At 50.0% G+C, this 13,690-nt stretch overlaps 1 protein-coding gene across 3 annotated transcripts; it reads left to right on the forward strand.

The window, feature by feature from the left end:
* The first annotated feature begins 3,781 nt into the window (after positions 1-3,781).
* On the forward strand, positions 3,782-12,184 carry LOC130850811 (interferon alpha-inducible protein 27-like protein 2). Of its 3 annotated transcripts, none has more exons than XM_057730175.1 (6): positions 3,782-3,950; positions 4,416-4,541; positions 4,915-5,067; positions 10,083-10,193; positions 11,232-11,393; positions 11,934-12,184. In XM_057730175.1, exons 2-6 carry the CDS (start codon positions 4,469-4,471, stop codon positions 12,161-12,163), a joined length of 729 nt encoding a protein of 242 aa, XP_057586158.1. In that variant the 5' UTR covers positions 3,782-3,950; positions 4,416-4,468; the 3' UTR covers positions 12,164-12,184. The 3 variants fall into 3 exon arrangements, with proteins under 3 accessions (XP_057586158.1, XP_057586160.1, XP_057586161.1); XM_057730177.1 differs by having other exon boundaries at positions 10,164-10,193; XM_057730178.1 differs by having other exon boundaries at positions 10,164-10,193; positions 11,289-11,393.
* Positions 12,185-13,690: the final 1,506 nt, after the last annotated feature.

Genomic DNA, 13,690 nt, shown 5'->3' on the forward strand with positions numbered 1-13,690 from the left:
ACATACCATGGAGCAACTAAGCCCGTGCGCCACAACTATTGAGCCTGTGCTCTAGAGCCCATGAGCCACAACTATTGAGCCTATGTGCTGCAACTGTTGAAGCCCACGCACCTAGGGCCCATGCTGCACAACAAGAGAAGCCACTACAGTGAGGAGCCCGTGCACCACAATGAAGAGTAGCCCCTACTCGCAGCAACTAGAGAAAGCCCATGTGCAGCAACGAAGACCCAATGCAGCCAATAAATAAATAAAATAAATAAATAAATTTAAAAAAAGAGAGAGAGAGACCTTCAACTGTTTAGATGGGGCCCACCCACACTGCAGAGGGGAATCTACTTTGCTCGAAATCCACAGATTTCTATGCTGCTCTCATCTAAAAACACCTTCACAAAAACCTCTAGAATAATGTTTAGCAAAATACCTAGGCACAATGGTCCAGCTAAATTGATGCATAAAATTAACCATTAAGAATCTCCCCTAGTGCTCCAGTGGTTAAGACACCATGCTTCTACTGAATGGGGCACGGGTTCAATCCCCGGTTGGGGAACTAAGATCCCACGTGCCATGCCATGAAGCCAAAAGTTAAAAAACCCAAAACAAACCAAAAACCATCAAAACACACCAGAAGAGAAAAAGGCAGCTTTCGTTTGGGTGTCTTCTATGACGGAGAGAGACAGCTCTATTGGACAGCCAAGATAGATCTGCAAGCAGTACCACCTAAATTAAAATAGCTTTTTGCACTTTCATCTCTCATGGCTCCATTCAGTTGACCCTGAAGGTGCCAAAAGCAGCCATTTGGGGAGGAAGTAGAGAAAAGAGAGAGGAGGAGCAGATTATGTCTCCCTTCTCCTTCTGAAACCTCTGGATTTGGGAGCCTGAATCAGGTCTAAGCTGGGGAAATGGGAGAAGTTACAAATTGCACATGAGATGGAAATTTTGACATCAGATTCGATGTTTTTATTTATGCACTATTTTTCATAATAAAACTGTTTTTTTCCCTGATTGTTATGAATATGATGTTAAAATAGCATTCTGTCTTAGTTGGTTTTAGACTGAGAAGAAAACAATATATGTCCAGTTTCTTCAGTCTGCAAAGTAGGTTGCTTGGAGAGCCTTAGGTCTGGCAAGGAAATTGTCTCAAAAACAGTTTTGTGACCCAATACCTGTTCAAAATGTGAAAGCATTGAGGTTGAAGTGGCTTGAAATTGGAAAGAATTTCCTTGCAGAGTGTTTGAAATTTGTAACCAAGGTTGAATAAAGTATAATTCAGGCTCAGAATTTATTTCAATGAATATCTCCTTCAGGATTCCCAGAGCTTTCACTGTTGTTGAATAGCATTTCCAGCTCTGCATTAGATTAAGAGATTTACTTTTCTTGTCTTTATCTCTCCTCCTAGATTGCAAGCTCCTCAGGAAATCCCCTCAGATTCATCTTAGCATCCCCCCCAAAATGCCTAATCAGTGCCCGGCTGATGTAGTGGGTCATAGATATTTGTTGAAAGTATGAATGAATGAATGAATGAATGAATGAGTAAGCAGTTGACCTTAGCTGAAGAATAGGCTCCCCACCATAGAACTATACACACACTTTCCACCAATATCAATTTCCTGGCTTTTAACTTATACTGTCATTACATAATATGCAATCAATGGAGTTGACATGGTGAAGGGTCTCCAGGACCTGTGTGGACAAACTTTGCAATTTCCTGTAAATCGAAGTTTAACAGTTAAAGAAAAAAACTACACCATCCACATTGTATTCTTATCACAAAATATTGAAACTGCATCTAATTACAATTAATAAAATAATTCTAATAGTAAAAAATTAATTGAATAGTAAGACAATTAATTTGCTATGCTTTCCTTTTTTTTTTGGGCCACATCCCCTGGCTTGTGGGAGTTTAGTTCCCTGGCCAGGGATCAAACCCGGGCCCTTGGCAGCAAGAGCAGAGTCATAGCCACAGGACCACCAGGGAATTCCCTGCTATTCTTTCTCCCTTCTCTCTCTTTCTTTCTTCCCCTCTTTTTCTTCCTTCCTTTCTCTTCCTTCCTTCCTTCCTTCCTTCCTTCCTTTCTTTCTTTCTTTCTTTCTTTCTTTCTTTCTTTCTTTCTTTCTTTCTTTCTTTCTTTTTCTTTTTCTTTCTTTCTTTCTTTCTTTCTTTTTCTTTTTCTTTCTTTCTTTCTTTCTTTCTTTCTTTCTTTCTTTCTTTCTCTCTTTCTTTTTCTTTCTTTCTTTCTCTTTCTCTTCCTTCCTTCCTTCCTTCCTTCCTTCCTTCCTTCCTTCCTTCTTTCCTTTCTCTCTCTGTCTCTCTTTCCTTCCTTCCTCCCTCCCTCCCTTCCTTCCTTCCTTCATTGGGTTTTCGTTGCTGTGAGTGGGCTTCTCAGTGGAGTGGCTTCTCTTGCTGCGGAGCACAGGCTCTAGAGGGTGCTTGGGCTTCAGTAGTTGTGGCTAGCAGGCTTAATTGCTCCATAGCATGTGGGGTCTTCCCAGCCCAGGGATCGAACCCACATCTCCTGCATTGACAGGCAGATTCTTAACCACTAAGCCACCAGGGAAATCCCCCCTCCTATTGTTTTTTTTTTTTAATAAATTTATTTATTTATTTATTTATTTTATTGGCTGTGTTGGGTCTTCGTTGCTGCACACGGGCTTTCTCTAGTTGTGGCGAGCGGGGGCTACTCTTCATTGTGGTGCGCAGGCTTCTCATTGCCGTGGCTTCTCTTGTTGTAGAGCACGGGCTCTAGGCACGTGGGCTTCAGTAGTTGCAGCACATGGGCTCAATAGTTGTGGCTCATGGGCTCTAGAGCACAGGCTCAATAGTTGTGGCACACGGGCTTAGTTGCTCCGCAGCATGTGGTATCTTCCTGGGGCAGGGATCGAACCCATGTCCCCTGCATTGGCAGGCAGATTCTTACCCACTGCGCCACCTAGGAAGTCCCCTCCTGTTGTTTCTTAATGCTAAATAAGTTTGGCATTTTTTTATCAGATGATGTGAAATAATAAGATAGATAGATAGATAGATAGATAGATGGATGATAGATAGATCGATGGGTCAGTCTTTACCCCAGTTCCTAACATAGAACTAAAACCTTTGTAGTTTCCTAAGTGATAGGTGCAGCTTACACAGAGCTCCTAAATTCCTTCGAGTTCCTGGGTGACGGGACATTCTTTGTTCTAATGGAGTGATTCTCGGTGGGCTGCTGGATGGGGGCTGGTCACCAGAAAGACCAAGCCATGATGAGCCCCATCCTCCAATCCTGCAGGGCTAGGAGGGGGACAAAGATGAAGGGAACATTGGATCCTACCTACATGATGGAGCCTCCAGAAATGTCCCTCAAATATGGAGTTCTGAGAACTCCCCATTTGGGAAGCAGGAGCACATGCACACTCTGGGAGGGTGGTGCACCCCAGATGCACCCACGGGGACTGCGATTCCTGTGCTCAGGACCTCATCGTCGGTACTTTTCCATCAGGCTGTTCATTTGTATCCCTTAGGATCCTTTGTAATAAATCAGTAATAGTAAAGTGCTTTCCTGAGTTCTGTGAGCCTTTTGGCTAATTATCAAGCCCAAGGGAGAGGTCATGTTACTAAACACAAGTCTGTGTGCCTGACAAACAGTGAGGGCAAACAATACCAAGACGTCGGAGTTTGGAGCAGAGAAAGGTTTATGGCAGGGCCCTGCAAGCAGACTGCCGGCTGGCTAATGCCTTAAAAACCTGGAACTCTGGAAGCTTTCAGCAAAGCCCTTTTGTAGGAAAGGTTAGTGAGGCCATGGTTAGTGGTTGCAAGCTTCTTGGTGTCAGATCCTTTGTTCTTGAGGTCCTCCTTGGACTTCTGTGGTTAGACGTCATCCAGGGTGGGACTATTTAGCCGGCTGGAGTCCTCAGCAGCCTCACAACGTGCAGGACTTCTGACACTGCTCTTCCCACCAAAGCAAGGACCTCCCAGGGTAGGCAGGGGCCTGGGAGGTGGGGGAGGGAAGGGAGCAATGGTACTCCACTCACTGTATCCCTCGCTGCCTCCATCCAGGGCTGCTGTCTCTGAGCAGAGGTGAGTGTGCTGGGAAGGGGCATGAGCCCACCTTTACCAGACACTTTGGGAGCCTCTGGCCTTGTATCAACCCAGGTCACTCCGAAGCCCCAAGACTGAGGCTGGGTGGGCAGTGGGCAGGGGCAGAGATGGAGTATTAGAGGTGGACAGGACTCTGGAGCTCAGGGAGCCAAGCAAAGTCACTATTCCCTTTCAAAGCTGTGGTCTTTGCAGATTTGCTGTGTGGGCTGGAAGTGGGCTCACAGGCTGCTGTAGGACAGAGGGCAAGTCTGGGGCAACAGAGAGGTTCCCCTATGGCCTGCTCCCCTCCACTTCCAACATAAATCAGACAGGGCACTTCTGATTTTCACACTTTGTTTCTCAGAAAGATAGTGGTGTCCTTGGCTCTGCAACTAGTGGTCCCACACTGCTTCTAAGATGTCAGCTAAAGCCATAGAGAGTGGGGAAGGACCTGCCACTGACCTCTTCCTGCCAGAATCTCCGTCAGATGGTGAGTGCCCAGGGAATTGCCAGAGGGGGAGGTGGCCCAGCAGTGGGGTGCCTGGACCAGGGCAGAGGGGGTCTGGGTTCTGGCCTGGTGCACTGTGCCCCTTCAAGTCTCTTCCCTCCTGGGCCTCAGCCTCCTGCTCTGTGAAGTCAGGAACCCGCCAGCTCTGCGTTGGTGCTGGGTCTCCCTCCCTCTGTCTTCTCCTTGGGTTCACCTCCAAGCGTCCTTGTCACCTGTCCATGCAGCTGCCACTGAGGTCCCCTCCTGACATCAGAGTTCTTGGGAGCTTCAGGAAGTGGTGGAGGGTGCTGTGTGGGACCTCTGGTCCCACAGCCGCCCACCCCTCTGTGTGTTCCCCCTTTGCTTTTTGTTCCAGAGGAGGATGAACCTTCCCTGCCATCCGACCAGGCCTCTGATGGTTCTACTCCTGGGAAACCACCACAGGGACCACAACAGGGGCCAGATGGATCTGGCCTTGACCACAGAGACCCACCCACGTCCGGAGACAGCAATTTCTCCCATTATGCAGGTAACTGATCCCTGAGCACCAGTCCCCGGGGCCTCACCCCACCCCCACCGCTCAGCTCAACCTTCTAGGTTGTCAGTATTAGGCCCACGCTCCTGATAGAATCTGTGTGACACTCACATTGTCAGAAAAATGGCACCGTGTACATAGGAGATGAAATAAATGATGCTCTAGAGTCAGAGGGACTACACTTCAGGACTTAGCTCTGCCGCTGATTTGCTGAGTGCCCCAGAGCCAGTCACTTGCCCTCTCTGGGCCTTGATTGGTTTGTTTAAGCACAGGGGTAGGAGGAGGTCACTCTTCGGGGTCTCCCAGAGCCAGGTCACATCCTATCGGGTGAGACAGGTGCTGCTTAGGCTGCTGGTCAGCCAGCGGCACAGATGCAGGCACGGCTCTTTGCCAGTTAAAGTCCACTGCCCGTGCCCGACCTTTGGACCCAATGGCGCCCAAGGCAGGTAAGTTTCATTTCTCCATTTGTGCTCCTCCCTTGATGCCCCAGGGCCTGGTCACTCATGTCAACCCAGGACACACCCTCACAGAGCAGGGTCACCTCTAAGGTGGGGTGAGCCCAGGGCCAGGGCAGCAAAAGGCACATGCTTTTTTTTTTTAAAGTCATGGCAGAATACACATAGCATTAAATTTACCGATATATCCATTTGTCAGTGTACAGTTCTGTAGTGTTAATGTTACCAAGTCCAATCTCCCTCTGCTCACTGCACAACAGGCCAGTGAGTCGGAGAGGAGGTGCTGAGACAAGGAATACAACTTTATTTGGAAAGCCAGCCGTCCGAGAAGATGTCAGACTAGTGTCTCCAAAAAACCATCTTATCAGGTTCTGGACGTCAATTTCTTTTATAGAATGGGAGAGGGAGAGGTGATAAGGAAGTAGAGTAACAAGGCAGAATAGAGGGGGAGAGGTGATGCAGAAGTAAAGTACAAGGGCCTTCAGTCTTGCAAAACATCTCCTGCAATGACCAGCCTCCATTAGAGGATGTGTTAGTTTCTTCTTTCTTGCAGCTATTCACAGGGGGCAGGGTCGGATTTTCTCTGTGTGAGCTGAACAGCATACACTTTAGTTTAACATTCAGGCAGAGGGGCAGGGTTCCCTGAGGCAGGCATTATCTATGATTACAATAACAAAAGCAACAGAAAGCAATCTTTAAAGTCACAGAAACAGATGGAACATGGAGTCCCCCGATTTAGCGCTTCCCTGTTTTATTAAGGATATCTGCATTATCGTGTAACCAAGCTTCAGAACTCTTTTCATCTCCCCAGACTGAAACTCTACACATTCAACATAAACTGTCCACGTGCTCCTGCCCCAGCTCCTGACAACCACAGTTCTTTCTGTCTCTATGAATTTGACTAACCTAAGGACCTCATGTGAATGGAATCAGAGAGTATTTGTCTTTTTCTGATTGGCTTATTTTACTTAGCACGAGGTTCCCAAGGTTCACCGGATGCCAGAACTTCCTCGGTGAGGCTGAATGCTTTGCTGTTGGGTGTACGTACCACACGGTGACGATGCATTCATCCACTGAGGGGCACTTGGGTGCTTCCAGCTCTTGGCAAGTGTGATGAATGCTGCTCTGAAGATGCGGGTGCAAATATCTCTTCCAGACCCAGTTTTCAATTCCTTTGGACTGGAATGGGACTGCTAGGTCATATGGTTTTCTATTTGTAATTCTCGCAGGCACTGCCATACCGTTTTCCATAGCTGCTGCACCACTTTACATTCCTACCAACAGTGCACACAAGTGTTCCAGTTTCTCACATCCTAGCCAACGCTTGTTATTTTGTTTGTTTTTTTAATAGTAGCCATCCTAATGGGTGTGAAGTGATATCTCCTTGTGGTTTTGATTTGCATTTCCCTAATCATTACTGATGTTGAGCATCTTTTCGTATGCTTGTTGGCCATTTGTATATCTCTAGGGAAATGTCTATTTGAATTCTTTGCCCATTTTTCAATCATGTTCTTTGGGTTTTCTGTCGTTGTAGGAAGTTATACATCCTGAATATTAATCCCTTACCAGATATTTGATGTGCAAGTATCTTCTTCCATTCTGTAGGTTGCCTTTCCACTCTGTAGATTGTGTCCTGTCTTAGTCAGTTAGGGCTGCTATGAAAAAACATGCCATAAACTGGGTGGCTTTTTAAAGAACAGAAATTTATTTCTCACGATTCTGGAGGCTGGGAAGTCTGAGATCAAGGTGCCACCCGACTCTGTGTGTGGTGAGAGCCCACTTCCTAGACAGCCCTCTTTACACTGTAACCTCCCCTGGTGGAAGGAACACAGAAACTCTCTGGGGTCTCATTTATAAGGAAATTAATCTCACTCATGAGGGCTCTGCCCTCAAGACCTAATCACCTCCCAGAGGCCCACCTCCTAATACCATCACACTGGATATTAGGTTTCCATATATGAGTTTGTGGGACACTACATTCAGACCATAGCATGACCTTTGAGGCACAGAGGTGCACTCTTGATTCATACTTCTTTCTCTGAAACACTCCTTCAGGGCCTCCTTGTTCCCAAGCCTGTACCTGGTATGGGGGAGGTGGCAGTGAATGAGCCTTGAGCTTTAACCTTCAAGAGCTCAAAATCCAGCAGAGATAATGGAGAACCATACAGCCTTGTGGGAAGTTCTGTGGCAGAGGAGCATAGCAGAGTCACACTTGAGTCCACAGGTGGAGGTGACTGACGAAAATTGGGACCATGTGGTCAGGGCAGTTCCTGGAAGATGTGTCACATAGCAGAGTCCTGAAAAATGCCTGTATTTGGCATGCAAGAGATTAGACCTCAGGGGGCAGAGGATGGCTTCTCTTCATTCCCCAGGATAGAAACAGAAGCCTGATCATGGAGGGCTCCCTCATCCTCATTAAAGAGGTAGAGTCTCACCTGCGGGCCACAGGGCACAAGGAGGGATTTCAACACCTTCGCTGTGCCCTGTACCCGGCAGCCAACAGATATGTCTCATTCTGTGTGTGGTCCCCTTCCCTGATCCTGCACAACGAGGGGTGATGGTGACTGGGGTGACAGTGGTGGAGCCAGAGACAGAGTGGAGTGATGCAGCCACAAGCCAGGGATTGTCGGCAACAGCTAGGCAATGATGCTAGAAAGAGGCAAGGGAGGACCCTCCACTAGAGCCTTCAGGGAGCGCCTGGCCCTGCCCACACCTTGCTTTTCAACTTGTGATCTCAGAAATGTGAGGGAACATGAGAGCATAAACAGTTTGTGGTAATTGGTTACAGCAGCCTCAGGAAACTCATACGGGCAGACCTCATTTTATTGCACTTTGCAGATATTGCCTTTTTTACAGCGTGGGCAGAAGTTGGTTCACATTGTCTTTCTTAACATCAGGCTGTTGCACACTGAGTAGACTCAATATGGTATAAACATAACTTTTATATGCACTGGAAACCAAAGCGTTCATGTGATATTGGCTTTCTTGTGGTGGTCTGGAACTGAACCCTTGGGATCTCTGAGGCGTGCCTGGACAGAGATTGAAAATCCCATTGAGGTAGAGGAACGGTTGAAGGCTGTATTAGAGTCAGAATGTGTATAAGGAGGAGGTGGGAGTCTCTAGGGGGATGCTGGATGTTGATATAGGGAGGGGGCGGTTCTTGTTAGTGACGAGGTCTAGGGCAGCGCTGTTCCAGCAGAGCTTTCTGCGTTGATGAGCACACTCACCACGTGATCCAGTATGGTAGCCACCAGCCACACGTGCCTATTGAGTCCTTGAGATGCAGGCTCTACGTGTGAAGAACTGAGTTTTAAATTTTTTAAAAATATTTTTTAAAACAGTTTTTAAAACTAAATTTATTTATTTGTTTGTTTATTTATTGGCTGTTGGGTCTTCGTTGCTGTGTGCAGGCTTTCTCTAGCTGGGGCAAGTTGGGGCTACTCTTCATTGCGGTGCTCAGGCTTCTCTTTGCAGTTGGCTTCTCTTGTTGCAGAGCACAGGCTGTAGAGCGCAGGCTCAGTAGTTGTGGCGCACGGGCTTAGTTGCTCTGAGGCACGTGGGATCTTTCCAGACCAGGGATTGAACCTGTGTCCCCTGCATTGGCAGGCAGATTCTTAACCACTGCGCCACCAGGGAAGCTCTGCATTTTTAATTTTATTTCATTTTAAAAGAGAATTAAATAGCACACATGGCTAGCGGTTCCCACAGTGGGCAGCACGGGCCTGGGTGTGACCTTGGATGTGTGTGGCATAGAGGTCAAGGTCTGTGGAAGTGAGAACTGCAGGACCAGTTTGTTGGAAATATCACCTGTGCTGAAATGGAAACCCTCAAGACAGGCCAGGGGTCCTGATGGAGAGAGAGGTGATGCCCAGGCATGAGCTACATCCTTCCAGAGTGACTGGAGGCCTAAGGCTGATTTGCATCTTCTCTCCCTTGCCTGGGACCAAGGCTCCTCTTCATGGGGAGCTGGCTGAACTCACTGCCGATCCTCCTGAAATCACTGGAACTCCTGGTCCCAGCTGTCCATCATCAGAGTCCCTGCCCCTGTCCCATGTCCCTGCCAGGCCCCAAGAGCTCTCAGCAATTCAACATGGTCCAGGCATGCTCCGTCCAGCGGTGCCCGGGGCTCTGGCCACAAGGCAGGACACACAGAAGAAGCAGGGTGACTTCTGATGGGGGAATTAGGGGTGCTTCCTGCAGTACGTGACAAGTAGGCTGAGCCCTGGAGAATGGGGTGCTTTCAATCCAACTGTAGCCTGATATGGGGATAGTGTGTCTGGAAGAGGGAAAGACGAGAACAGTCAAACTTATTCCACTGCAAATAAAAATAGCATGCTTTTCTTGATTTTTTGATTTTTGAGAGAATGACACCAAATGTATTCACTTCAAATAACAGCATGAAACCTTCTCAAGGCAGGTGCCCGTCCCATCTGGGGCATCACAGAGCCCTGGACCCTTGTCCATCCACCTCTGCATTCTCAGAAAATCAGACTTCTCTGGAAAAGTAGGAAGAGGCCAGGCAGGAGCTCCTGTCTCCTCTGATTCCATCTCCAGGGAACCCCTCCCACTGTGGCGGCAGGGGGACACAGCGGGAGGCCAGTGTCGTGCACTCACAGGGGTTCTTTCTGTCTCCAGGCAAGGCTGCCGCAGCCGTGATCGGAGGAGGTGAGTCTCTTTGGGAAGAAGCTCCAGCCCCCATCTGCCCCTGGCTCTGGGCCCTCAAGAGCACCTGGCATAGATTCCCTTGAGCCCCAAGACATGGGTGGGTAAGGGTGGAGTGGGAGGGGACAGAGGTGGAATTCTCGAGGTGACGTGAACCTTGCCAAGAAAGAACCAAAGCAAAGCCATTCACCATTCATAGCACCCACGTCCAATCTCCGTTTCTCTCAGGTGCAAACCGTGCGATCCAGGTGAGTTGTGAGATCTGTCTGAACCCGTGATTCCTTCCCAGAAAGCAGGGCCAGGGCCAGGGGAACCTCCAAAGGGTAGTAGGGGATGTGTAAGCTGAGCTGTGTGGATTCCTCAGAACTGCTTTACAAACCCTATAGCTCATCCAGGGAGCCCAGAGGTTTCCAGTTGTGCCCTTGGCCAGCGTCTTCCCACACGTGGCCAGAATTCAAGAAAACGAAAACACTTCTCTCACAGCAGCCACAGTCTCAAGTGCTCAGTGGTGACATGCGGACACTGTGTGGGACGGTGCAGATACACAACGTTTCCGGGTTGCAGAAAGTTCTATGAGTGTACTCTCTGGAGATGTAGGGGACCCCTGAGGGGATGCTCACAGGTGGGTGCAGGGCAGAGGGCAGAAGCCCTCACCCCAGCACCCCTTCAGCAGAGCAGCTCTGTCCTTATTTCGTGGGTCCTGTGCTTGGGGGAAAGACACTCTTTTCCCTGCCAAGAGGGGGTGCTTGAAGACCGCTCCTCCTTTCATTTTTTTCACACGAGGGCATTTGAGGCCCAGGGAGGAAAGGCGAAGCTTCCAGGGCCACAGCCAAACAGGGGAATGAACAGGCCTGGGATCCAGGTTCTTTGGGGGGCTCCGTCCCTCACTTGTGTCCACATCTACAGCCTTCCTTTGCCTTGGTCCCTCTGGCTCTCAGGAGAGCAAAGAGGACCCCTCACCTCATCCCCGCAAGAAGGTGTCAGGGAGATCTGGGGAGTCTGTCCCATGGGGCCAACCCTAAAGCTCCTCTCCCCCTACAGCCTTGGCCGTGGGGGCTGTGCCCCTGGTGCTGGGCGCCATGGGCTTCACTGGGACAGGAATCGCAGCCTCCTCCTTAGCAGCCAAGATGATGTCAGCAGCCGCCATCGCCAGTGGGGGTGGAGTTGCCGCCGGCAGCCTGGTGGCCACTCTCCAGTCCGTGGGTAAGTGTCCGGGCAGGGGGAGCGCAGAGGGTGTGACAGACGAGCCCAGGATTCAGGCCAGAGGCTCAGCCTGGTGGAGGGCCTGTTCACCTCCTCCACTTTCGTGGCCATCAGTGTCCCTGGTCCTTTGTGTCTCCCTCACTGTCCCCTCTTCTGGTTGTTGGTGGGGTTGGGACTGGGGGTGCAGCCCAGCAGGTCTGCATTCCCCATCAACCCTACAAAACCTGGACAGGTCCCCTCTCCTCTCTGGGCCCAGCCTCGTGCTATGAAGGGAGGGGCAGCCTGCCATTTCTCAGAGGGTCTGCCCTGTATTTGGTGGAGGCACAACCAGAGTGCATGTCGCCTCTTTGGGCAGCCATGTGCAGCAGCCCCTCCCCAAAGCAGACATTCTGGGGTTTCAGGACGTAGAGGAGGGAACAGGGCTGGGATATTTGGGTCGTGGGCCTCCTGAATGTCCCAGGGTCTCTGACCCCCACAGCCTTGCCAGGAGCTGCTGGGGCTGCCTGTCCCCTTCTGCTGTAACCCCGTCCTTTCTTCCAGGGGCAGCCGGCCTTTCCATGTCATCTAACATCCTCCTGGGCTCTGCCGGGTCAGCTATTGGGGCCTGGCTGTGGAGGTCAAAAAAGAAAGAGCCTTCCTCTCCTCCACCAGGACCCAGTACTGAAGCAGAGAAGGGCTCTGGAGATGACCCTCCGGGACCTCAAGATGTCCGTTCCCCAAATGACAAGTCCTCTGCCCCCCCCAATTCTTCAAAGAATCATAAGAAATAAAGACAGGATGCTGTGACCTTCCACGAGTGTCCACGCTGCATTCATCTTTACCAGGCAGGGCCCAGGGCATCTGCAGGGCTGTGGGGGGGACAGGAGCTCTGTAAGAATAGGCACCCTCGGTATCCATGACAGGAAGCCAGGTCTGCTCCAGTCCTGCCACCCAGTTGTGACCCTGGGAAGGTCATGTCTCCGCTTTCAGCCTCCATTTGTTGCTCTTCGGATGGAGACTTGGACCCGTGTCATCAAAGATCTTAGCCAGAGGCAGGGTTATAGGATGGTTTGGGTGTGGGGTCAGTTTCAGCCATTGACCCTCAGTTACCAAGCCCTCTATCCTCAGGCATTATTGACTCCTCCCCTCCCCACCCAAGATTCCGAGTCTGGCTGCATCATGACTCCAGAAACTCAGCAACACTGTGTGCCTGGCCTGGTGGCCTTTGGAGCTCTTCAGGTAGGTAGAGAACTTGCATTTCTCCAGAGAGCTCTGTCCCTGTTGGTCCAGATCTCAGGGTCCTGAGGCCCCAAGTGAGAGCAGCCAGAAGCTTCAAGGACAGACAGGTCTCCCCGCCCTGGTGGGACTTCCGCGAGGCCGGTCCATGCAGAACACTCCTCTCCTAAGGCCCACTGGCTGCCTGGGCCTGGATCAGATGGCAGGCATTCGATGTGTGTTGACCTGGCCTCTGCCACCTGCCTGCCCGTGCAAAGAACCCACAGCCAGCTTCTGGAAGCCCTGCTTCCACTTTAGACTTGAGTCTCAGATCTCAACCTATTGGCTCCAGGACCCCAGCCCAGGTGCCCACTCTGGCCTTCACCCCTGATTCCTTTACTACCCCTCCTGCACCAGCTCTGTCCCTCGTACACTGCCTCAGCTACTCCTGCAGCTCCCAGCTGGCATCAAGGCCTCCATCCCAGGCTCTGTGGCTACAGTGGATCTGAGGGTCCCCTCTCTGCGCAGGGTGTGTAACAGAGAAGAACAAACCTGACTCCATTTTGAATCTCACCTTTGTTCTCTGTCACCTGTGCTTGGTTAGTCACGTTTCCTTTGCACCTTTTATAAAAGAATGTTGCCTGTAACCTGAAATATATAGAGGACAGCCCATTCTCAAGGCTCTGACCCTTAAGGGTATAACACTTCTCCATCCACAAGTTGCAGATCAGAGAGTAACATTTGTCTTGTTGGAGGTTTATAGGAACATTGTGAGCAGACCTACAGGGACAGCTGCAAGAACAAAGGCACCAAGAAGCTTGCCACAACCAGCCTCATCCCCTCCCCTTTCAGCATTAAAGAAGCCTGAATTCTAACTTGGGGAGGGTGGTCTCTGGGAAACTTTAGGCCACCATCTTCTCGCTCTGCTGGCTTTCTGAATAAATTCTCTATTCATTGCCCTAACAACTTGTCTCCAGTTTATTGGCCTGTCGTGTGGCAAGAGTAGGAGCTTAGACTCGGTAGCAGGTATAGTGTTGGGGGGAGGAGGGGCATGGGAGACAAGCACACAGATAATGGCGTGAAGGGACTTGTGGTCAATTACA

This window comes from Hippopotamus amphibius, chromosome 4, assembly GCF_030028045.1.
Source record: "Hippopotamus amphibius kiboko isolate mHipAmp2 chromosome 4, mHipAmp2.hap2, whole genome shotgun sequence".
NCBI lineage: Eukaryota > Metazoa > Chordata > Mammalia > Artiodactyla > Hippopotamidae > Hippopotamus > Hippopotamus amphibius.

Excerpts from the sequence above, each read along its gene's own strand:
- LOC130850811 (XM_057730175.1), top strand. The coding sequence starts at position 4,469 with ATGTCAGCTAAAGCCATAGAGAGTGGGGAAGGACCTGCCACTGACCTC. Across the intron at positions 4,542-4,914 it reads GCCAGAATCTCCGTCAGATG|AGGAGGATGAACCTTCCCTG; the intron begins GTGAGTGCCCAG and ends TTTTTGTTCCAG. Across the intron at positions 10,194-11,231 it reads CGCAGCCGTGATCGGAGGAG|CCTTGGCCGTGGGGGCTGTG; the intron begins GTGAGTCTCTTT and ends CTCCCCCTACAG.